Source organism: Aythya fuligula, chromosome 1 (assembly GCF_009819795.1).
Source record: "Aythya fuligula isolate bAytFul2 chromosome 1, bAytFul2.pri, whole genome shotgun sequence".
NCBI lineage: Eukaryota > Metazoa > Chordata > Aves > Anseriformes > Anatidae > Aythya > Aythya fuligula.
The window spans coordinates 193,001,070-193,027,577 of NC_045559.1; the positions used below are offsets into that span (position 1 = coordinate 193,001,070).

Consider the following 26,508-nt stretch of genomic DNA (forward strand, 5'->3'; position numbering starts at 1 on the left):
GCAAAGGCGTCCCCGTCCCCGACGGCGGGGAAGGCTTTGCGGTGGTGCTGGTGATGGAGGGGGGCCGGGGCTGAGCTGCCCCCCCTCGGAAGGCAGCGCCATGTGAGCGGCAGCCGCCGTCCGGGATGTGAGGAGCCGCCCGGCCCTGCTGCATCGCCCCGGGAGCCTCCCTCGTTCCCTCCCCCCCGAGGGCCTCCGCGCCGGAGGCTGAGCGGCGGGCAGCATGACCGAGGTGAAGGCCAAGGAGCCCGGAGCGCCTTCGTCCGCCCGAGACGGGGCGGTCCTGCTGCAGGGCCACCCCAGCCGCGGAGAAGCGGAGGCCATCGACATCGCCCTGGACGGGCTGCTCTACCCCAGGAGCAGCGACGAGGAGGAGGAGGACGACGAGGAGGAGGAGGAAGAGGAGGAGGAAGAGCGGCGGCGGCAGCAACGGCAGCCGGGGGAGGAGGACCGCGACTCCCTCTCGTACCGGCCGGGGAGCGGCTCCCTCCCTGATAAGGACGCCCTGGACAGCGTCCTGGACACCTTCCTGACCCCCGCGGCTCATGCCTGGTCCTTCTTGGGGCCGGAGGTCCCGGAGGCTCCCGGCGCCCCCATGAGCCGCGGCCCGGAGCCGAAATCGGCCGAAAGCGCTGCGGGGGCTCCGGCTGCCAGCCCCCCGCAGCCTCCTCCGCGGCTCTGGCCGGGGGGGGACGCCCTGGCGGCCGCCCTTAAACCGCCCCCGGGCACCGAGGGTCCCGCCGCGACCCCCCGGGGCAAAGCGTCCGGGCTGGGGGCGCTTTCCCCCCAGGAGCGCCCCTTCCCCGCCGGCAGCCGGCGGCCGGAGCAGGGCTCGGGCTCCGGGGGGAGCCTGGCCTCGGCCCCGGCGCCCTCCCCGACGGCTGCGGAGCACGAACCGGGAGCGGCACCGGGAGCGTGCCCGGGGCAGGACTACCTGCATGTGCCCATCCTGCCGCTCAACTCTGCCTACCTGGCCTCCCGCACCAGGCAGCTGCTGGACGTGGAGGCTGCGTACGAGGCCAGCGCCTTCGGGCCCCGCACCTCGCCCTCCGCCCCCGCCCCGGATTTCGCGGATTACGGCTACCCGCCGGCCGACGGCAAGGAGGGACCCTTCGCCTACGGCGACCTCCAGCCCGCCCTGAAGATCAAGGAGGAGGCCGTCGGGCTGCCCGCTCCGTACCTGGGAGGCAAGGCAGCCTCCGCCGACTACCTGCAGCCCCCCCGAGCCGCCCAGGAGCCCTCGCTGGAGTGCGTCCTCTACAAGACCGAAGCCTCCTCCCTGCTGCCCGCAGCCTACGGGCCGCCGGTGCCGCCCGACAGCCTCCCCTCCACCTCAGCCTCCGCTGCGCCGCCGGGCCTCTACCCGCCGCTGGGCCTCAACGGGCACCAACCCCTGGGCTTCCCGGCGGCCGTGCTGAAGGAGGGCTTGCCCCAGCTCTGCCCGCCCTACCTCGGCTACGTGCGGTAAGGGCGGCCGGCGGCGGGAGGCCGGCGGCACCGCAGGGGGTGGGGGGCGCTGCCCCCCGACGGCGCTCTCGGAAAGGGGTCGAAGGGACGGCCCGGGGAGGAACGGGGACAAAACGGCACTCGGCGGAGCTCCGCTGGAGATTTTAGACGGCCGCCGTGGCCGCACGTCTAGTTTGGGGCTGTCTGGGCGCGCTGGGGTGTCCCGGTCCTGGTGGGAACGCACCCAAGGTTTTAATTTTGCAGCTGATGCTCATCTGGGCACGGTTACTCTCCGAGAGAAGCGGCATTTTTGTTATGATTGCTTCATACTGTGCAATATAGTAACCAGCTCCACAGAAGGGAGGAGCAGTAGGTTCACCTCTCTTAATTGACAGGTGGTCAGTTAAATACCTAAATAATCTTCAGAACATTATTGCTGGTTTGGGAAAAAGCAGTTAAATACACCTAAAAAACCCTGAAACATTTTAAATATCTATATTAATTTACTACGATGAACACGGCTTACTATGATGCCAAGGTGTTACTTAGAAATATTTGCAAAAATAACTCTATCGTTTTAATAGAAACATATGGATTTTTATAAACATAATGATTAGCTAGATTAGCCTGTTTTTATTTATTTATTTATTTATTTATTTATTTATTGGTAAGAAATACAGAAGTACTCATCACCTCAATGTGCTCATCAGAATTAGGTACTGAGCAGAACGCTGTGACTGAACAGGAGGCAACAAACCAATTATTAACGATTTTTCTAGCTGAGATAAAGCTTGGTTATTTCCCATGTGAAGGGGGGCTTTTGAAATTCAATTGACTTCTATTTGATTCTGTCTCTGTACCATTCGGTGTTCAGGAAAAGATATAAATCAGTATGACTTTACTCACATGACTTGTTGATCAGAGGAAGATGAACATTTTGATAAAGAGTTTCCTAGAATGTCCCCTTTTTATCTAAAATGGGTTAAGATGCTACTATGCGTTTTGCTCACTACTTGCCTTTTTAATGACTAGGCATACGTTGCTAATGTGCCTTTTATCCTAGTGTAGAGAAACCTCAAGCTGAAAGGCAATCCTGCCTTTTTTTTTTTTTTTTTTTTCCCCTTGTCCTAAGATGTATAAAGGACGCTGTAATATAAAGCTCACTAATACAGGTAAGTAGCTAACCGTTGCAAATCTGGATATTTCATTTCTCTTCTTTTTCTTTTGAAGGCCAGATACAGAATCCAGCCAAAGTTCTCAATACAGTTTTGAATCTCTACCCCAGAAGATTTGTCTCATCTGCGGTGATGAGGCTTCTGGTTGCCACTATGGAGTACTTACCTGTGGAAGTTGTAAAGTCTTCTTTAAAAGGGCAATGGAAGGTACTATATCATGCCATTGTTCCTCATTATTTGAAATATATCTTCCTAGGCACTGCAAAGAACATACCCTTTACTTATTGCTGATCTGTGAGCATGATCACTGTAGTCATACTTTTTTTTTTTTTTGGCAACTCTAAGTATGATAGCGAATACTAACTAAAATATTTCATTATTAACTTTACTAGTATTATTTGTTGTACTTTCACTGGTTGCTATTTATTATTGTTCATCTTTTAATCTTTCTCAGTAAGCAGAGTTTCATCAAGATCTTGGGAAATACAGAACTTGTTTTAGAAAGTGTAAATACTATTTAAATGAAAATTTTGTGGGTATGACCTAATCATATGCAGATAGGAATTTATTTTGGCTTCAATCTTTTTTTTTTTTTTTTTTTTGAAGTTATATGTAATTTTTCTTGCTTGCAAAATGCAGAATTTGGCTTCCTGAGCTTTATGGAACTAATTCAGGTTGCACTGAACTATTTCAAGTCAAATGGGTTTAACTTTTTCTCCAGATAGATATTGAGTTACAAAGCCAAACTTCAGGTTTTACAAATCAGTAAAAATACTTTTTTTTTTTTCTTTTGGAATTATATTATACCTTGTCCATATATGCCCACTGAGATTTTAAATACAGGAGCAGATTGCTTTATATACTTCAGCTGATGAAGCAGTAAGACAAATCCGAGTAAAAGAAAAAACATTTTATTCTTTGTCTACTTTTCTCACAATTCTTATCTGTCAGAACTTGGACATTAAAGTTTCTGTTCCATACTCTTAACAAAACTATTGTTGCACTGTGTAGGATTACTTAAAAGAAGAAATTGCATCATGTTTTCTTGTTGTGATATATAGTTTATTCAATGCTATAGAGTTTATTGCTCTTCAGATGAAAAGGGGAATAACGGGAAATTAAAAGCTCAGCAAAATACTTTAGTTAGAATTGTTTCAGTATGCTGTTTCTTTCAATTTTAAGCATATGCTCACTTATGCTTGCTTTATCAGACTATATATCTTCAAATCGAGACCACTAGACTAGATGTGCCAGATGAACTAATTAGCTTTGTTAGTGCCACATTTTCTCTAATACATTTAATAGTATTCATGAAAAAAACAATTAAAACATATTTGTTAGGTTGCAATACAGAAAAACACTTAGCTTTTAAGTTACAAGGCATATGTTTGTTTCACTGACTTTGTTGTCTCTTGGTTTGGCTTCACATTCTTTGCTTTTGGTTGTTGTACTGCATCAGACATACTCTTAAAAAGTCAGGAAGCTGAAGTTTTAAGAAAGAGTGTAGTGTAATTTATGAATGCCATATTTTAAGAGAAGGTTTATTTATTCACTTTTCAACAGTAGTATTTATTTTTTAATTTTGTATTTTAATTTGATTCTGTAACTTTTGAAGTTCATCTTTTTCCTAAACTTGTATTTGTACAGTAGGTGAACCTACTCAAAAACATATCCAATTACTGTTCAGCATATATACTTTATTTAATGCTAAATTATCATTTATCAGCAGGCATATAAACTGCTACTAGGGATTTCTTCAGGCTGTTTTCACTGGGTGTTTATGCAAAAGCTGTATTAGCAGAATATTACTGATTCATTTAGAAATACACAGAGAAATAAGAGGTCAATACAGTTACACAAACAAAAAACTTGTGTTTCTCATAGCATCTTCATACTTACCATTTTTTAAATTATTCCAAAGACTGTGAGTGTGGTGAAGAAGTGTTTAGTTTTTTTTTAGGAAGAGTATTCAAAGAATTGACAACTACCCCAGAGAGCTGGACTATGACAAGAAAAACTACAGATTAGTAGTTTTTAAGTTTTATGGAGAAGAATGACAGAAATGAGCAATATGGGCATGAGCAACATGAACAAATGTAGTTACCTAATTTTACATAGAAGGCGCAAGTGTAAAGAGAGTTCTTTAAAAAGATGGACTTCCTTATTTTAACTGAAGCAGAGGATAAAATTATTAGCTTTGAAATGGATAGATATCCAATTTCATTTAAACTTAAAGTATTTTTTCATTTATTACTTGTCAGAAATAAAGGTGACAAACTACTCTCTTGTAAAAATAAAAATAATATTTTTTGTAGATACCAGAGAAAGCAGCGTTTAAAGATTCACACATTTTACTGAGAATTTTTCTTATGTAGTGTCCCCTTGCCCATCATTTCTTCGAGTGGGAATGCATTACTTGCCTTCTTAAATTTTGAATACTACTCCATTTTTTTTCTCAATATTATTCATGCAAATGAGATGCTAAACTTTTTGAGTGCAAATTCATAATCATAAATCTACCTTTCATATACTTTCCATAAAGTCCTGATCACCATGAGAAATTAAAACATGGCTGAAAATAGAAGGTATTCCTACTACTTGGATTTTCTATATTTAGATTTCTCTCTCATATGTTATAAAGTTTTCAAGTGCATACATAACAAGGGACATAATACAGCAGTACTGACTTTGTTGGAATATGCCTATTTTCTATTTTAATTACTTTTGTAATTTTAGGTATGTCGGCAGTTTCAAATCTAGCAGCCAACATATATATATTTTTTTTTTTCACAGAAACCAGCATTCATCATACACTTTATTTTTATTTATTTATTTTTTTACTCACCCCTAGTGTGTGGAAAATACAGTATTAATTAAATGCTTTCTCTGAGGTAGAATGGACCATTTTGCTATCCAGAAAACTCCATTTTCTATCACTACTCTTTCTGAAATATAATCAGAGCACAATTCAAATCCTCAGTCTGAATTTGAAACTGTACAGGTGAATCTAAAAGTTTCTGTACTAAGTATGATTTAACCATACATTTGAATAGAACTAGGCGGTATCCGTACAGTGTAACAGTGGACCAGAACTGTGTGAGGATCACTAAGATGAAAGCTTAAATTTAGAATTAAATTATTTTACAACACTGGCAAAGAAATTCTTAGCTATGTATGGTTTGGTAGATATTTTGTCGTTTGGGTTCCTGGCTTCCAATATGTGCCTATACATATGAAGAAGAAGATGTTTTTTATTCCATAAGTATATTTTACTCTAAGGAGAATCCTAAGACATTAACTAAAACTGCAAATCTTTTTTTTTTTTTTTTTTGGGGGGGGGGGAGGTAGGGGGAGGGAACTGTAGTAAAACGAATATAAAAAAAAAAAAAAACACAAACCTTTGTGCTAGAGGTGAGAAGGAGAAAATGCAGGTAAGGGATAAAAATACTGACTTTTTAGGAAATATTTATTTGCATAAAGAGGTTATATGCTCTTAGTTGGTTAGCTACAAAGAGCTGATTTACCAATCCACTGATTCAGCTGTTGTAAAAATTGCAAGGCTTTTTAAAAAATACTCAAAGATCTTCTTTATTTACCATGGAAATAATAGAAGTTTCTGTTATTTATATTCAGTTAAGAAATTTTAAAATACAAAATTGGATTCAGTATGTAGATGGGTTAGTACTGTTCATGTCTGTGAGCTGAAAATTAATGGCAGTTTGGAGTTACCAACCAAAGAATATTCAGAAATAAAGTTTAAAATGTTTTAAAAATTACAGAATTTCCACATTTGCAAAGTAATATGCTGTTGATGGTCAGGCATTTTGTAAGTGCTACCAATATATCTAATACAAGGTCACAAAAAACAGATAAAATATTGCCAGTAGAGTTTAGGAGAATGAAATTTAGGAAGTCAATTCATACTTACTTAGCTTTAAATTACCATACAGTCATAAATAAATATGTATCTTATAATAGTATTTTATAAGATACAGTATCTTGTAAGCTAAAGTATCTTATAACATAAATAATATCTTATAAGGGTATCTTCACAAAAAATCATGCAAGGCAACTGTGATCATCTCTTACCTTGCAGTTGGCTGTGTAGTACACGACAGTGAAATTTCTGTCCTGGAGAGGAACTCCCCTACCTATAGAGTTGTGGGTTCCTGGTGTTACATTATCACTAATGCATCATTTCTTGGTGGCTTGCATTCTTGAAAGTCTATCCAGCATAGTTCTACTGATGAAAAATAAAAATCACCTAGAACCAGAAAACAACTTGAAGTGCTGTTTCCCACTTCTATTTTTTGTTCTATATTTATAAAAGTATTTGCCTTCCTTTGCGCCTTGTTTGTGTTACTTCGACATGTAATGACAAGTGGTTGTGTGAACCTGAAGAGTTTGGGGCTGACATAAATACATGATATTGCAGCATATGTGTTAAGAAATAACTCTTGGTTTGTTCAAATATCTGGGACCCTATTATTAAGTTGATCTAATGAATATATAGGAAATTTCTAGTTTTAGTATGTGCTTTAATTTCAAGGTAACAGCGCTGGACAAATAATAATATCAGGGAACAAGCTCAACAACAACAGCAGCAACACTTAGCTGATGACATGTGGACATTTATTTTCTCTGAGACCTAAGTCTGGCAAACCCTGTGGGTTAGAAAATAGTTTCCATGAGAGTTTTCACTGTCTGTGTATGTAGGTGGAGGAAGGTGTTGAACTAAGCATGAGCTACGCCTGTGCAGTGAAAAGGCTGAGCATTGTTTCAGCCAGCCTTTCTGATAAAGTTTATCTGACTTGTGTTACGTATAAGCAGTTTATGATGACAGTGTGATTCGCTACTTACGTAGTGAAATACTCTGCGTGAAGATTGCCCCAAGTGTACTCTTACATAGCTTAAAGATGTTAAGTGGCACAGCACACCAAACACTGATTGAAAAAATATCTACTGATAGGAAGTTCTATTTGGAAAGACAGTGAAATGCCATAATATAGAGACCTTTTAATCTATGAAATTGATAAAGCAGCTGTAAAATGTTTCCCGTTCTCCTAACTCCACAGCAATTTTCTGTTTTTAATCCCACTTTCTGTGTTCTTGGAATCAGAATTTGGTACGGTGTGTACCATAAACCTGATAGTCATGAAAGTTTCATGAAGCAGACAAAGCATCATACTGCAAGTTGAGAGATGAAAATGTTTTTCACTTAGTATATTTAATGTTATTAAAGCTGTTTTATTTTGTACATGACCAAAAAGTGTTAATGTACAGTAAACTTAAGTATATTTCCAAATTCAAATATATGAAGTTACCTCTGTGAAGGTCCTAAAATTCAACTGGCAAGTCTCACTTCTGTGAGAGCAAAGAATTTACGTTACAAAAAGGGAAAGAAGATCTATGCAGATACATAATTGTGTATCATATTTCTAACTTACAAAAAGTATTGTTGCTCAGCCATTTGACAAACATTAATTTGTCAATTTGATTGTGGCACAACAATGGAGTGAGCAAGGATAACATTCATTCTTGTGCTTTGGGTGTAGTGCTAATGCTGGGCTTCTTACTGCTCTCTTAGTGACTGTACTGATTTCCTGGTAGAGATGTCTTAGAACATAGTTGCAGAAATGTGAATTACCAAAATTTTTGTCTTAATGTTATATACTGAGTTTAGAAACTGTATTGAATATTGCATTAAACATCTTTTCAGTTGGATTTGAAGTTATTTCAGGTGGTGTAGGTCTGCTTGCTTTACAGAGCACCAGCAGCTGAGTGCTTAGCGTTGCTGATTGGTCCAACTTCAGATATTCAAAATGGGAGTAACCTGAGCTGTGCATCTCGAGTTCCTTCTATAGCAGGTGGAGAGAAACAGGAACTTCTGGGAAGTAATTCATTGACTTGTTTTGCGTATCTACATAGGATGAAAATGGCGGTACTCTAACAGGAAGTATTTCTGTATACTGAACATAAAAGGAGTGTCAGGTGATGATGTATACTCTCTGCGTTTGGTGGTATAAATCCCACCCATATACCACCAAGGTAGCTCATATCTTTTTAGAGTATAAATAAATATAATAAGTATACAAAATAAGTGTTTAAGTATTTATAGTCAAACTATTACTTCCTAAAAATGCACTTAGGTTTGACAGTGTCCATCTCCTTAAGCTATATATCCATTCCACAGAATTGATGATTAAGAGATGGTTCTTTAGAAGAAAGAAAGAAAGACCCGTGGAAAGACTTAACAAATGTCAATTGTATGTTACAGTATGTTGTTGTCTGTGTTGATACATGGCTGTACTTCAGAGGTTTCCTGGTCATACCTAGTCAACAGCTCCTGCAGTTTCACAAGTGGCTGTTGGTTAATATCTGTTAGCATCCGAGTACATTTCAACAACCTGGAATCTTTTGCAGTTAAAGCATGAAAAGAGTTGCATGTGACATTGACATCCTGGAAAATGCTGTCCTATTCTTGGCAAATAATTATATGAGTTTCCACAATCCCCAACTACAGTGGAGATTTGTGTGAGATTGGTTTCACCAAACTGAAGGCCAATCTGGACATCCATATTTGGGCTTCCTTTGGAGATCGATAGGCTATTAAAGAACTCCAATTTGAACATTACTCAAGGTTAAGATAAATCACATCCTAAAGTACCCATTTTTTTCTCCAGTGCCCAAGACCAGAGTGTACACTACTTGCTCTCCTGGATCTCTACACTTTAGAATCTAATTAGTCAAATGAATCCTTTCTTCACAGTTTTTCAGCAGTATTGGGTGTTTTGATCACAGGCAGCAACATATGTGTTTTTTTTTTACATGTTGCATTTTTCTGCTACTAATGTTTTTAGTTTTTTCTACCTTCATTACTTTTCTACCTTCATTACTTCATTAATTTTTCTACCTTCATTACTTTCCTACCAGTTCAGATCTAGGACCAGGCAAAGAATAAGAGAAAACACACAGTGAAAATTTCATCAAGGCAATGTGCTGTAATACTTTCACTGAAATCAGAATGATGGGATGATTGAAATACAAATGTAATGCTTCTTATGTTGGTAGAATACAGCATTCAGGGATCAAAATAACAAATAGTACTTTAATGATGTATACTTCTGAAATAGTTGGTGTGCTTTTAAAGTACACTGGATGTTCGAATCCTATGATCTATAGTTATTTTATAAGAAATATAACCTTCACTTAAAAAAAAAAAAAAAAAAAAAAAAAAAAGATGTCAATTTTATCATTTTAGATATTTATATTAATTATGTAATTAATCACTTAAAAATGGTGACCATGGAACAATTGTGACAGACTGCCATAAAAATAACTGGAAATACTGATTTGTAGAAGCCAGAATCATTTTCTGAAATATATTAGCTATGCAGCATTTTTACTATTGTCAGTTCCTGTACTTAGACACAAAGACTTTATGCCTTTCAGAATGTTACTGTGGTAAATATTCTAGGAAGACCAAATAAAGTCAATGTAAAATACTAACCCTTATTTTGCAGTTCATGATGGTTTCTGTAAAACAGGACTTAATTATGGTTTTTGTTTGGTGGTTGGTTGGTTGCTTGAAGGTGATAGAATAAATAGGGAAATTACTAAGGTTAAAACAAAACAAACCACACCCAGTATTACAACTTTTAACTAACCAGAAGTGAATGAAAACAGTGTAGCTACATTTAACTGATCAGTTTTGTAGATAGCATAAATATAATGTGCATAGGTTGCTGTCTGGAGAAGTAATTTTTGGAAGGAAAAAGACAGTGGTGCAGTGTTCACAACAAAAGGCAAGATGATTTTCTAATCAAGATAAAGGAGAAAGAAAGAGTCAGTTAAGGATATTGCAAACACTGGAAGTGTTTTTTTGAAGAGAAGAAAAGCAATGCAAGATATATGGTAGTTTGAAAATGCTGTTTCCCTTCCAAAGAAACCATTTTTGGTTTGTCCACTTAGCAAACAAAATTAGGCAGAGGACTGTAAGATATGCTTACAAGTTAACTACAAATTAACGGATAATGGACTGGAAGTGTAACAGAAGTTTGTTGTAAGTAGAGTTATATGAAAAATTAGTTATCAATCTGCTTAGCAAAGTAAAGTAGAATATGGGAAATATTAGATTTGACTTAGGAATGAATGTTTTATAGTTGTGCTTCCTTTTTGAACAAAACATTTTTAATCAATTTGCTTTTTTCATCGTGTGTAGTTAAGGCAAAGAAATGAAAGACTAGCTTCACAAAGATGAAGGAATTGGTAGTACCTGTTAATGCTCACAATCCCCATCACTGAGTACATAGAAGAAGTAAGGCAGTCACCCAGGATGTAAGAGCTGTGTTCATCATGTCTGGAGTGAGTCAGACACACCCTTTTCTCCTTGCAGCTCGTTAGGCCAAAGGATGCCTTGGGCTGTAATCATTCTTCACTGTTTTCACTTTAAACTATATTGTTATGAGGGGAGGAATTCCATATTATTTCAGCAAGAAAAAGAGTCCAGGATGGAACATATTCCCAAGTTACTCTTCTGCCCACTGAACTCTTGGCTGTGAAGCAGATCTGCATTAGTAGCACGTTTATTATACCACTATGGACTTTATATAGAGTAGCTGGTTATTTGTGTAAGTGCATCTGTGCTGAACTGCTGCCAGTCTGTGCAGAAGCAATGCACTTGTTTGCAAACTCTCCTTTCTTCCTGTCTGAAAATAAAAGTACTTTATAGGGCTGTAGTCAGGACACCTGCTTAATATTTGGGAAAAAAGTTAACTTTGATTTTGATGGTCAAGGAGGGAAATGTAATGTGAGTCCCTCAGTAAATACTTGTTTTCTTTACAAACAGGGTAAGGTCAGTGGGGAATGTGGTTTGTTGTTAAGTCGTTAGAGTTTCAGCCTCATTTCAGTGACATCTTTATTTCTGGAGAAAATGTTAGCACTGAAGTGAAGTTGGTGTTAAATAATTTTAAAATGATATTTGAGGTGTGTGGAATCTTGGAGATTGTAATCGTCTGTAATGGCATACAGGGACACGAAGAGAATACTTTGAGTATTACAAACTCTGTAATATAGGTTCCTAGTTCTCCAAGACCCATGCACATAAGCCCACATTGTGACATGCAAGCTTGACACAAATTTGCTTTTTTGCACATGGGAACAGTATAAATAGAGCAGTGGTTAATTTAGATCAGAGCAAAGGTCAGTCTAGCTGTTTTTCTCATTTCTGATGAGGAACTAGGCTAGACTATTTGCCTAGTTATGGAAAACAGTGATAGAATCGGCCCAAATCCAGAGTAATGTGTACCTTAGTATAGTATATTAGCTTCCAGAAGTCAGTCATTCTCAGAAGCTACATCTGGACCATTGTGTTTAGTACACATAGGTGAAACTATTTTCCATTTTATTTATTTTAAAATCATTTTTATTATCAGCTTTCACATGAATGCCTGACAGGGATTTAGTGAAAAAGTAACTCCTTTGGTTTTAATATTTGCTTATATAATTAGCACTTTCTATTTCTTATGGTATGAAAAACACTGCAAGAGGAAAAGAACATGTTGGGAGTAAATTATTGAACAGAAGCTGGAGGCTGGCTTTCATGAAGGAAAATGTTGACATTGAGTGGTACTTGGCCATAAAATAATTTACAAAGAGATGCATTAGATATCTTCTGGTTTTAGACAGAAAAATAAAAATAAAAATAGACTAAATAGAACAGTGTGGTGTGTATTGTGAACAGAAGTCCTCCAGAGGTTGGAACAGGATGGTTTCATAAGAAAGCATTGATAAGTAAAAATGGTATGGGGAAACAAAATCAACTATGGGAGAGAGAGAAGACTTGAGAAAGTGCTTTTATTTGCAGACAGGAGGAAATGAGAGTTTGCAAACAAGCATGTTGCTTCTGTGCAGGCTGGCAGCAGTTCAGCACAGATGCACTTATACAAATAACTGGCTGCTGGCATGTGATACTCCTTGTGCAGATACATTTTCCATCTTTGCATATCTGCAAAATTTCAGGAACTTGTTAATTCATTTGAATCATTTTAAATAACTTACAGTATGGCAGTGAGCTCAGTTAATAACCAGATTTTAAAGACACTGTATGTGCAGCATTTCTCAGAGCTGTAGTACTATTACTGCAGCTTTACAGTCACAGCAAAAACTGTGACTGATTGTGTTGGTGTGTGCAGACCATACACATCTTAATCACTTTCTCATATACACGTGCCAATGTAGCATTAGTTATTGAAGTACTTAAAACTGCAGTTGAACGACTACATTAGTACTTCTGCCTTTGCTAAAATAAAACTTTGATGGAGGTTAAGAAAACTGGTACCCTACAAGAATCTGGAATGATTCAGATGAAATCTCTGTATTTTCTCCATATTTAATCAAATCTACATTACAAATTGATGCTTTGAGGTCTTGAGAGAGCTTTTTTTCACTTTTAAAGATAGGTGAAAAGGAAACGTATTCAGGAAACTTAACATTGGGGGAAAACTTCCTAGAAAGTAGCAGTTGTCAGAAAGTTGTTAGATCCATATTTTTGTAAGAAATACAAATACCAGCTTTTGCTTTCTCATCTGGGCCCTAGTGACTGGACAACTATCTTGGTTTTTGTGTTTTATCTCCTAGTTATAATAACATATAAAAGATGCTGGGTGACATGCTACAATTGAACAGGAATTTTGTCTTGGCAGGGGTCTTTAGATACTTCATTAGTACATGTATTTAACATTACTGCAATATTCACATATTTAAGCAAATCAGTGAAAATACAGGTCATCCTAAGGACTGAGATGCAACAAGCGATTCTAAATGATATATTTTCAAATAAATGTTTAGGTATACCATCAAAACTTTCCAAATAGCTTAATTGAAATTTGAAATTAATTTGAAATTAATTAATTTGAAATTGATTCCCATGATCTGGAAATTAACTAAATATCTGGCATGTTTTCCATTTCTTACACAAACTGTCCTTCATGTAGTGACTGACACTTAAATATTAATGTCAAGCAAGTAATGGGTTCTCAGAATCCAGCTCTTGACAATGGTAGAAACACAGATACAGTTTCATGTGAGATTTGTATATCTATATGAGATCCAGTCAGATGACTTTGATGACTAAAAAAGCCCTGACAGGTGAGACTAAGTGAAATACTAAATAATTAAACCTTATATATCCTTATATATATATATAATATATATATATAAAATATATATATAATGTAATATATATATATATTTTTGTTTTTAAAAAAAAAAGCTTCAGCTCTTTTTTTTGTAATATACTTTAGATTGGGAAGTGTCAGGGGAGAGATTGGATAGCTTTTTCCTTTTTTTTTTTTTTTATTTCATAGTAGTTTCTTCTTTATGGAAGAAACAAACTAGGTAAAAACATAATAAAGGTTAGGTTACTGGTACAGTTTATGAAATAAATAGGAGTGAAATAATACTTTTTGAAGATCAAAGGAAATTCTTACTGCACCTAAATTCCAACAACGGTGCTTCATTTCTCTCATGGTATGCACTGAATTTACTTAATCTGTTCTATAACTCAGAGGTGGTATGCTGTATTCACTAGAACATAGGAACATTCAAGAACAGTTTTGATAATTGTGACTCATTTATGATTTGGTCAGCAGATGGGAAAAAATTGTTCTGTCTTGGATTTATAATAACTGGTGAGTTGTTACATAATGATGAAGTATTTCCTACATTTTCAGTTAATGTGGAGGTTGGATCTACTGATAAAGCCTAAGTTATGAAGAGGTTTCTAAGAGCTGTAGTGAACTTTAAAAGTGTAACTGCAAATTCTAAATTTTACAATGTATTGCACTGTTGATTTGTAACAATCTTAGATGTGTAATATTTAAAAGCTGTTATATAATATATCTGCTATTTAATAATGCAGGCTGTTAAAATGTGTATAGATCAAGCTATTAATTCCCATTTTGCCAATTAATTTATTGTTCCAGCATGAACACTGTTGCCATTACTGCTTCTACTGAAGTTTCTTAGCCTCCTTTAGCAGTGAGCACACATACTTGGGGTATTAAGTATGCAAAACACATATTAGTATCAAAAGCAAAGTTTAAATACTAACATCATTCTAGAACATATGAACATTTTCTTTGAGAGTTTGAAGAGGAGTATTTCATGATATGGCACTAACTTTAGTAGATAAGTATTTTTCTGTGTCAGCATAGGATGAAAATTAAATCATGAATGCCTGTAGGTTTGCAAGCTGCTTCTGAGCAGCTGAGCTGGAAATGCATAGTCCATTTTTTGATCTTCCAGTGGACATGGGCTAAAAGGATCCAGATATAAATTCAAAAGGTTCCAAAAAAATGAGGTCCAAAGAGATATTTTTTCAGGGGACAAAAAACAAACAAATAAAAATACTATAAAACCCACAAATATAACCTAAACCATGTACTTAAGCATTTCTCTGTAGATAAACTATGCATCAGAATGCCACAATACAGAAATAATTTGATGATTTGATGGTTTTATGGTTTTAAGTAACAATCTTAAAACTGTTGTTGCCTTTCAAAAGAGCTTTTGTAGCTAATAAAGGCAAAGCAAGATGAGGAAAAAATGCAAATAAATGACAAATGTTCAAAATAAGTGTTTTGCCTCCTGCTCTGCTGCCAAAGCAAGACAGATTTTTAGTCATTGGGTTAATTTTGATAACATTTCCGGTATGAAGATATCCAGGATTAGAAGTAATAGGAGAAAATAAATGAGCTTTTTTTTGTAATTTAGTACATTATTAAATATTTTTAAAGTTCCAGGCAGTGTATAAGACAATTACTTGTTGTTTTCTAAAACAATAGAAACTGTTAAGAATTTTAGGAAGTTAGGTTTCTTTCATTAAATCTAGACAAGTTGCTCTTAAAAGCAAAGGTAAGAAGTAAATTAATTTTTGAAAAGATGTTACCACAGAAGCAAACGGAATGTTTCATGTGTTTTAGCACGTCTTTTGTTGTTAGAATAGAGTGGTCTTGTCCTGCATTTGCACCTGAGGAGTCATTTTCAGTTTGTCTTTCTCCTGTTTAGAAAAGTTATTGGTGAACAGTTGCTCACTTGACCAAGTGCAGATAAAGGATGGAATAAGATTATAAAGAAAAAAATAACACCAGCTGAATAAAATAATTGTCTCAGACTTGTGTGCTCCTGGTGACATCAGATGGTTAAGTCAGAGTAGTACCAATCTAAAAATAAGTAAAAATCTAAAAGTGGTGCTGTGGTTTCCTGTTATATTTACACGTCTACATCCACAATATTCTACAGGGGAATTATCCCTGATATTGGTACTTCCTACAGTTATACATTTTTATCCTTTTTTTTTTTTTTGGTCTTAAAAGAAACATCTTTTATGCTTTGATGTAAGAAAATGAAAATACAGGAACGGATAGAGGATGGTGTGCAAAAACAGGAAGGATTTTAGAGTTAAACCTTAGAGGATAAACTGAGGCTTAATGCGAAGATTTGTTCTGTTTTCTTCTTACAGCTTTGTTTACTCATTCAACATTAAAATGAATCACAGAAATGATAACTATTATACAAAAGCATAAAAATATACTTTTTTGTTCTCTTCAAGAAAAATTATAATTGAAGCTTGTTTTGAGAAATAATGTTATTATATCAGCTGGATTTCATGTTTTGCTAATAAAATGACTGTTGTGCTGGAAGCTAATTTCATGTGAAAGATTCCATTTTAATACACTAATGACAGCTTCTTCCTAACTGAGTGCTTCAGAATTAAACAATAAACTGGAGTTGCCATTCCTAAGAGCTAACATAAACCAAAAAGTTACAGCCTTCCTCTGTTTGTCCTCTGTTGGCTTCATATGTTCAGTTGGTGTCTCAGCAGGTGTTGTGCAGAACTGATTCTCCAGCAGAGGTAATTTACTCTGCTTAAAGGGCTATTTTTTGCACTGCATAATGCCCCAACTTCTTTGTTCAGTTTTGTTGGAAACTCTTTATCAATCCATGCAAAAAATACTTAATTAACTTTGCAATTAGGAACAGTAAAGGAAAAACAAACAAACAAACAAACAAAAAACAGAAGGAAATCTGTCCTCATGCTTGATTTAGATTAGAAATACTGATTAATATTTTAAGCGTTTTGTACTGCCTGTTAATTATTTTGGAATTATGTAGATAGGGAATGTCACTCTTAAATAGGACAAAGAAACTTTATATTTAAGTAGTAAAAGATGATTATTTAATAGCTAACAAAATGAAGGGGTTCTGTAATGGGTCAGTTATACTTTTTTGTTTTTGACTCCTCTGTTATTTTTGCAACATTAATACACAGAAATAATTTTGTCATGTTAGAAAACATATTAATTTTGTTTTTCTCTTGCCTGCAGGGCAGCACAATTATTTATGTGCTGGAAGAAATGACTGCATAGTTGATAAAATTCGTAGGAAGAATTGTCCAGCATGTCGTTTGAGGAAGTGCTGTCAAGCTGGTATGGTCCTGGGAGGTGAGCTGCTTTTCAAATCTCATTGAGAAAAATAGGCAGTCAAGAGCACTAGCTTCAATCCCTTGAGTTTAATATTCCTTTGATACTTTAAGAGAAAGAACCACATTAAAATGTTATTTTGGAAGAATTACCTGGTGTTTAAAATAAGTTAAAATGCTTACATATTTTAACGAAAGCCTGGGAATCCTGAAACAAAAATATCTTTGTGTCATATAATGTATCCTTACACTCATTTTGTTGCAACAACAGGAATTGTGTCTTTGGTATGTATTTATTAATAGTTTTGGATCAGAGAATTCAATCTGGGAAAAAAATGAAGAAGCAAATTGAGATCAACACTAAAATCAGAAGTCAGGACTATCCCCACACTTTTCTGCTGTACTCATTGCTTTGCGTAGAATTCAACAAGTTTATATCCTTCTGTTCCACCAAAGAGGACCAGGCATATATGTATATATATATATTTTTTTTTCTTTTTCCCATATTTTTCATGACACTTTAGCTATATGAAGTTTTGGACCAGCACACGGCTTGAAAATACATGGCTGAAACTATAAGAAAATAATATAAAGGTAGTAGAAAGCAAGACAGAATGTATTTTCAAATTGAATTAAAAATAATAATAAAAAAGGAACAGACAAAATATGATTTACTTCTAATATGTTTTAGTTCATCAAACATTTCTCTCTCTGCATTTATATATTGCTTTTTTTCCCTGAAGGAAGAACTGGCATTATATGCTGTTGGTAATTTCATTATTTTTCTGTGTCTGTGTCCATTCATAAATTAACATTTGTATGTAGTTTGCAGGCTGACATTTTGATTGCACAGCTGTATGTTTTCAGATCCTGCAGTACTGTGTTGCTGCTGGAGTATTTTGCATACGCGGTCGTCATGTCATTCTTACATTTTATACGTTTATCAGTGATGTAAATCAGTAGTTCCCTACCAGTGAGCAGCTGTTGCTGGCTCTCTGCATTTCATCCTCTGTAACAGACAGTGCTGCACCTCCAGGGAGCAGTCTGTGTAACGACAGGAGGGAGAGGCAGTGCTGTGATATGGATTCTGTTTTATGTATTGCTCCTGAACCTCCCTGAAACCTTCAACACTACCTCTCCTTTGAGTCCTCTTCTTCAAACTAGATCCCTCTCACCCCACAGCACTGGAAATAGAACAGTGACAGACATCAGTGTAATTGGTGTTACTGTCTGTTGCTCCTTCCTGCACCTTGGGAGAGCAGTGCTTCCTCTTGGTAAAAAGAATGGAGCTGCCAAGGATGTTGATGGCACTGGGCTGAGGAAGGAGGAACAAAGTTAAGAGAACATGTTGTGGTGGTTTAATACCAGTAGGTAGCTCAGCACCACCATAGCACTCTCCCCCTTCTCAGAAAAACAAGGGGAGAAAATATGATGAAAAAAAAACATCTTATGGGTTGGGATAAGGACAGGGAGATCACTCACCAATGACAGTCACAGGTAAAGCAGACCCAGCATAGCGAGATTATTACCTACTGCTACCAGACTAGAGAAGTAAGAACTAAAAGCAAACTAAAAACAAATTCCCCCCATCCACCCTATTCTACCTCCTCCCCCCCAGCAGCACAGGGGAACAGGGAATGGGGGCTGCGGTCAGACCCTCATGCATCGTCTCTGCTGCTCCCTCATGGTCCCTCTCTGCCCTTGCTCCCTGTGGGGTCCCTCCCACGGGATGCTGTCCTTCCCAAACTGAGCCTGTGGGGGCTGCCCACAGGCTGCAGCTCTTCAGGAGCTGATCCCATATGGGACTGTATCTCCAGATGCAGCCTTTCAGGAATGGATGAAATCAAACAGGTACAAGACTATGGGACCCGATCCCATGCATCCTAGGGTCCTAAGGGAGCCGTTTGAAGTAGTTGCCATTGCAATTAGTTACCACTCTGTCCACCATATTGGAAAAGTCTTGTCAGTCAGGTGAAATCCCTGGTGACTGGAAAAAGGGGAACGTCACTCCATATTAAAAAAGGATAGAAAGGAAGACCTGGGGAACTACAGACTAGTGAGCCTCACCTCTGTGCCTGGCAAGATCATGGAACACATCCTCCTGGAAGCAGTGTCAAGGCACATGCAGGACAAGGAGGTGATGTGAGGCAGCCAGCATGGCTTCACCAAGGGCAAATCCTGCCTGATCAATCTACTGGCCTTCTATGGTGGAGTGACTGCATCAGTCGACACGGCAAGACCAACTGATATCATCTAACTTCTATAAGGTGTTTGATGTGTTCCAACAATACATGCTGATCTCTAAACTGAAGAGAGAGATATTTGAAAGGTGGACCATTTGGTGGATAAGAAGTTGTCTGAATGGTCACAGACAAATAATTGACAATGGCTCTATGTCCAGGTGGAGGCTGGTGACGAGCAGTATCCCTCAGGGGTCTGTCTTGGGACCAATGGTGTTTAGTATCTTTGTCAATGACATAGACAGTGGGATCAAGTGCACCCTCAGCAAGTTCACGGATGACACCAAGCTGAGTGGTGCAGTCAGTACAACAGAAGGAAGGGATGCCATAAAAAGGGACCTTCACAGCTAGATAAGAGGGCCCACATAAACCTAACAAGGTTCAGCAAGTCCAAGTGCAAAGTGCTGCACCTGGGTTTGAACAATCCTGGACGTGAGTACAGACTGAGAGAAGAACTCATTGAGAGCCCTGTGGAGAAGGACTTGGGCTTCTGGTGGATGAAAAGCTCCACATGAGCCAGCAGTGGGCACTTGCAGACCAGAAGGCCAACCGCATCCTGGGCTGCATCAATAAAGGAGTGGGCAACTGGTGGAGGAAGGTGATTGTCCCCCCCCGCTCTGCCCTTGTGAGGCCTCATTTGAAGTCCAGCATCCAGGTCTGGGGCTCTCAGCACCAGAAAGTTGTGGATCTGTCAGAGTGGGTCCAGAAGAGGGCCATGAAGATGATCAGAGGTCTGGAGCACCTCTCTTAGGAAGAAAGGCTGAGAGAACTGGAGATGTTCAGCCTGCAAAAGAGAAGACTCTGGAATGACGTCGTTACAGCTTTTCAGTACTTAAAGGGGGCTGATAAAAAAGATGGAGGGCAACTTTTTACATGGGTGGACAGTAGTAGGACAAGGAATAACCATTCTAAACTAAAAGAGGGTAGGTTCCTATTATATGTTAGGAGGAAATTCTTCACTCACAGGGTGGTGAGGCACTGGAACTGGTTGCCCAGAGAAGCTGTGGATGCCCCATCCCTGCAAGATGTTCAAGACCAGGCTGGGTGGCATCCTTTCAAGGGATATCTGGCAGCTGGGTTGGAAGTAAACAATCTTTAACATCTCTTCTAACACAAGCCATTCTATATGGTTCTAGAACTGCTCTCCAGTGTGAGTCCCCCACAGGTGGCAGCTCCCCCCAGACCCCCTGCTCCTGCGTGGGCTCCTCTCCACGCGCTGCAGCTCCGGCCCGGGGCCTGCTCCTGCAGGGACTCTCCATGGACCGCAGCCTCCTCCAGGCCACATCCACCTGCTCCACCGGGGGCTCCTCCACAGGCTGCAGCATGGAGATCTGCTGCATGTGGGACCCATGGGCTGCAGGGGGACAGCCTGCTCCACCAGGGGACTCTCCATCGGCCACAGGGGAACTTGTGCTGCCTTGTGCCTGGAGCACCTCCTGCCCTCCTGCTGCACTCCGCTTGGGGGCTGCAGGGCTGCTTCTCTCTCAGCTCTCACCCCTCTCTCCCAGCTGCTGTAGCACAGCAGATTTCCCCTTCCTTCAATCTGCTCTCCCAGAGGCTTACCCAGTGTCGCTCATGGCTCAGCTCTGGCCAGCAGTGGGTCCCTTTTGGAGATGTCTGGAGCTGGCTCTGATCTGATGTGGGGTATCTGCTGGGCTTTGCTCACAGAGGCCACCCTGAAGCATCCCCCTCCACTCCCCCACCCCCCGCCCAAAATGTGCATTTTGTGATTTCTATCCTTCAGATGGAACTTTCATAGATGAACTTCTCTTTTACTCCTAATTAGTTTCCTAATGCTAGCCTTCAGACAAAAAACAAAGACCTTCAGCATAGCTTAATCATGGTAAGAAAGACTGAGATTTTACAGAATGTTAACGATGAGATTCTCTGTGGGAATATTGTCTTTAAGTTCTATGTTTCATAACCAAACAAGTTAATCAATCCACTTTCTAATCTTCTACCTAATAGGATAGTAGAAAGTTGTGTCAAGTCCTTGAATAAACACACACAGCTTTTTATTTCCTATCAGTGGATCTGTGATTTTCCCAGGCTGACTGTCACTGATTCCTTGTTCTGTTGTACTGCTAAATTATCACATTATTCATTGTTTCAGTCAGCTTTCAGTCCACATTGCAGTGATTAGATGTAGACAAATCTTAATTAATTTTCCAGGTAATATTTTATGAGGTAGTGTCAAAAGGCTTATTAAAATCAAGATGTATTACTTCTGCTTTTCTGCTTTGTTCCTCTATTTTGTATACACCCTCCTAAGGTGTACACAGCTTGTTCTTCTACACAAAACGTAAGAGCACAGTGACCTTAAAGTCGGAGCCATAGTGTTCTGTCAAGAATAATAAATTGTTGATGTTTTCCACCTGATTAGAGGGTATGGGAAAAGATAGCGAGATGTTAGCCTTTTACTAGAAATCGAGCCATTTTAAAATAAAATTTCCACTATCAATCATGTCTGATTTGCTGCTTGATTCTGTATAACTAGTTAAAATAATACTAAAATACAGAATTATGTATTATGGAGAAAATCATAATGTATTTGTTAATGAGATAAAATAGATATTAATTTTGTTATGTCTTGTTATGTCTATTTATACATGCAGTATACAAATACAGTATCACTTTCTATTAGTAATAAATCAAGGGTAAGGGAACTGTGAGTAGCAGGAAGCTGCTTCAGTGACTGGCCACCAGTAAATATTATCCTACTTAATACAAATTAATAAAAATATTACAAAGAAAAGGTATTCTGTTTAAATGTGCAGATTGGTTTTATACTAAGATGAATAGTTGCCAGGGTGGATTAGTATTCTTTTTATATTACAAGAGTTAGCAGAGGCATTTGTTTATCTTAAAGCAGGAAATTATATGAATGTTTTTGTAAACTGCAGTTGAAAAACTAGGCTGTAGTCAAATATTTGTTGCTTTCCTTATGTCCTTAAGAGTTTGCATTAATTTGACATGGTCTCCTTGTGGTAGATGGAAAGTTTATTGTGAGTTATCAGTAGTCACCTTTCCAGTAGATAGGTAACAAGTGAGGTTGCTTTACTGGTGGCTGTTGAGCAACATAATTAGAAATAAACACATAACTAATTCTTCAAGTCAGTGCAACATTAATTCAGATACATTCAATCACTTGGAAACATGGGTACTTATTAACTACTAACATTTCCACGTGATAAGTACTCTGTTTGGTTTCTTTCTTTCTTTGTTCTCTGAACTGTAAAAGTATCTGAAACCATTATTTCAGAAAATACCTGAAATCATAATTTATGAACTATCAAATTAATTGTTCCTTCTCTGCTTTCCTTCATACCTAAACAATACTTAGTAGGAAATTCCCAGCATTTTTAGGTCTATATATAGCTTTGTTATGGTAGAAATTGGTCCTAGATCTCTTGAGATATTATCATGCTGCCTTGTTTTTTTTTTTTTTGTTTTTTTTTTTTTTTTTTTTTTTTTGTCTGGTTTGTTGGTTGGCTTGGTTTGGTTTGGTTTGGTTTGGTTTGGTTCAGATATATAAGGTGTAAGGTATAAGCTGGCGTTTGGTTCATTAGGAAGGAGTCACTGATCAGGAGAATTTATATCCTTACCTCAGGTGATAAAATGAACATAAGATTGTTGGGACACTTCATACAAAACTAATTAAACCCACACTCAAGTCAGTGGGACTATGACCTTTGACTTCATTGGATAATGACTGTTCCTGAAGAGCTTATCCTTCTTATTTATGCTATTAATAACATGTTTCTTGAAATTTTGTTTAGCATTTTAGTATTTATTTTATCTCTGGATTCTAACTACTATTTTAATTTAAAATGAAGTTTTGTCATTTTGTATACAATTTTTATTTATTGTTTAATGATTAAGTATGCATATTTGTGATAGGAAAACACTAAACACTTTTCTTTTCTTTTTTTTTTTTTTTTTTTTTTAAAAGCAGATTTTAACTTTTTGGGTTGCACTCATCTGCTTAATGCTGTCTGGTTCAAAAACAAGAGGATTCATTCTGGCTTCAGCTATGCCAGCAGGCATCAAGAGTAGTTAATCAAAGTCATAGACTGTATAAAATATGTAGAAAAAACACAAGGAATCTTCCTATGGTTGATGTATTAATCTAGCTTGATGTTATACTATTAATGCACTAATAGATGTTCTGATGAGGTCAGTGTAACTCTCTAATTGTTCATCTTTGATACTCCAAAATGGAGATGCTGGATTTTCATAAAATTTATTATCTTGTATAATATGGGAGCATCTGAAGAAAATGGAATAGACATGCTCTTAAGTAAAGCTACTTTTATTGAAGCCTTCTGTTTTAGTATGTAGTTTAAGAGACAGAAACTTTCCAAGGAGGGAAGTAATTGATAAGTCTGACTATGCTAATGTTTCTACATTCCTTTCGTGACCAGTTGAGAAAGGATTCAGATCACATGCTGAAGTTGAAGTGTGCTTCCTTACTCCACTGTCCTAGAGCCTCTTTTGTGCGTAGGTTGCATGGGTTCATATAACTCTGTTTCATTTCTTTAGGATGCTCTATTTCCCTTGTATAATCTTTCACTTTAAAACAAAAGTACTATTTTTTAGAAGATAATTTGATATGCATATTATAAATGGAATCTCAATTCAACTAAGCACACTGTTACAATTCTACTACCTTTCACCTCCAAAAGTAAATTTTAGGGTGTTTTTTGCATTTTGCCATTTTAAAAGGCAGTTTCTCAATGGTCCAGCAATTTGATAGTCAAGGATTTTATTTTCAGCCAGTGAATTTGGTGCATCTCTTTTTCTACTGTTGTAAAGTATGCAACCTTAAGTAAAAATATAAAGGTGATTTCTCATTTTTTTTTGGAGCAGAAAATTCTTCTTCCTTGCTGTGTTTTTTAAAGTTGAAACATGTAAGCTTCTTATTTTTCTTGGAAGAATAACTTACCATTTGCTTGCAGTCACCCTGAATCTCTTTAATTGTTTCACTGTCATCTAAATCAGATCATAAGTATCGGCAACCTTATTGCATTTTGTACTTGTTATGACATGCTTTTTTCACTGAGGAAAACACGTTTGGCAGAACTGAGGAATTTAATGATCTAACAACAGATTTCACCTTTGAGGGTATATTTAGAGGGAATGTGTTCCATGCAGGGATTTCTACATGGGTGCGACTTTTCCTTGAAACATGTTCTTTCTGAGCATTGTTGCCTTTGATCTGTGTCCATATGGTGCACTGCGAGCATGTTGCCATGAAAGAAATTTGAAGAGTTGCTACCTAGAGCTATGTATGTTTACACAGACATACCAGATGTAGTCTTTGCGTTTATTTTGGGAAAGCAGTTCAAGGTGGTGTTTTTTGTTTTGTTTTGCCTTTTTTGTTGTTGTTGTTGTTGTTAGTGTTATTCAACTGCAGTATTGATATAAGAATTGCACTGCAGAAAGCGAAGGGTTTTCTAAGTGTTAGCATGTTTTTACAGTATCTGTTGATTTTCATTCATCCTTCGAACTCTATTTTCATTCTTGTTAAGAATATAAAATTATTACATTAAAGATTATCAAGATAAAATTTAGCCATGACACTGAAATGCTTTTATGGAACTGAAGGAAAGGAATTTCGATATCTAATAATTACTTACTTGCATTTTTCTTCTTGAATGTTAGAGAGAAAAAATAAACAGTATCCTTAATTAACACTGAATAGCAACTGAAATGTAGAGCCAGCTGGCTCAGCTGTCAGCCTGTGATGGAACAGTGGGAACTGAACCAGAAAAAACTTTCTGAGGTTACTGTAACCTAGAATTCATGCAATAATTTTAATGGGTGGGTGACATTCATCTCATAGAGCAGGGAGGAGGATATGGAGGAAGAAACTCTTAAGAATTTTCCATGATTATTTCTTAATTATATAAATACTCAACAAATAGGAAACTTATTCAGAAAACAATTTTAGAATTTTAGTTTCCTAGTGTAGATGGAAAGTGTAATCTAGCACTACTGGAAAATAGTGATGTTTCTGTTTAATTCTTTTTAACAAATTAACGATTTTCTTTTTTTCAGGTCGAAAATTTAAAAAGTTTAACAAAGTTAAGGTTGTGAGAACATTAGATGTCGCTCTCCAGCAGCCAGCAACTCTTCAAGATGAAAGCCAATCTCTAACCCAAAGGCTGTCCTTTTCTCCAAATCAAGAAATACAGTTTGTTCCCCCAATGATAAGTGTTTTACGAGGCATTGAGCCAGAAGTTGTCTATGCTGGTTATGACAATACAAAACCTGAAACACCAAGTTCCTTGCTGACCAGTCTCAATCATCTTTGTGAGAGGCAACTTCTTTGTGTAGTCAAGTGGTCAAAATTGCTACCAGGTAATAACACTTACATGTAGTGAATTCTAGTTAAGCAAATGTGTCATGGGACGAGCAGTCAAAAGAGAACATTGCTTGTTTATTGTCTGCATGGTATGTAATTCTTCAGAAATTGTTAAAGGATTAAGTTTCCACTTCATCAGATAATACATGCACTAATCCAATACATTTTAATAGGAGGGCCTTCATAAAGGAAAGCATATTTAGAGTTATTAAAAAAAAAAAAAAAAAAAGCCCAGAGTGTTCCTATTTTTCCACCATTATAGCAGCTTTTCCATCCTAACCCCTCCTCCTCTACTATTAATTCTTATGGTGTTTTTTTTTTTTTATTTTCTTAATTGAGTTCTGCATATTCTTCATTCTTATTTTTTAAAAAAGAAACAGGGACGAACAGTATTAAGAAGCAACTGAATTTATGAAGAAACAAAGATTACAAAAAAAAAAAAAAAAAAAAAAGCAACTCATATTTATATGTCCATGTTCTCTGTCTGGTGATAGGAGCCTGATTCTGCAATCTATAAAAAACAACATATTAAGCTGAAAGCCTGGAAATATGTGAGCTGAACTGACACCTCACTGCTGCAGGAAAGTGTGATACCACTTGCTGCTCCTCCCCATTACAGCTTGGGCTTGTCAGACCTCTTAGCTGAACTGATTCATCTCATTAAGTGAGAAGAAAACAACCTTTATTTATTTATTTATTTATTTACCGTCTGATTTTCTGATGCTTTATGAGCTGAACCAGTTAACTGAGGCATAGCATTAATGGCTGGCTTGAAGGAGGTTAACAGGACCAGGTAAT

General features: G+C 37.9%; 1 protein-coding gene across 2 annotated transcripts in view; it reads left to right on the plus strand.

Moving 5' to 3' along the window:
* Window positions 1–223: 223 nt before the first annotated feature.
* The window catches only part of PGR (progesterone receptor), a 37,680-nt gene continuing 11,395 nt past the window's right edge, over window positions 224–26,508 (plus strand). The window contains exons 1-5 of one of the 2 annotated variants that reach the window (XM_032197696.1): window positions 224–830; window positions 915–1,464; window positions 2,677–2,828; window positions 17,009–17,125; window positions 25,404–25,706. In XM_032197696.1, the coding sequence (XP_032053587.1) occupies window positions 224–830; window positions 915–1,464; window positions 2,677–2,828; window positions 17,009–17,125; window positions 25,404–25,706 (1,729 nt within the window). Of the gene's footprint in view, window positions 1,465–2,676; window positions 2,829–17,008; window positions 17,126–25,403; window positions 25,707–26,508 lie in introns of both variants that reach the window. The other variant, XM_032197686.1, reaches the window with a different exon arrangement.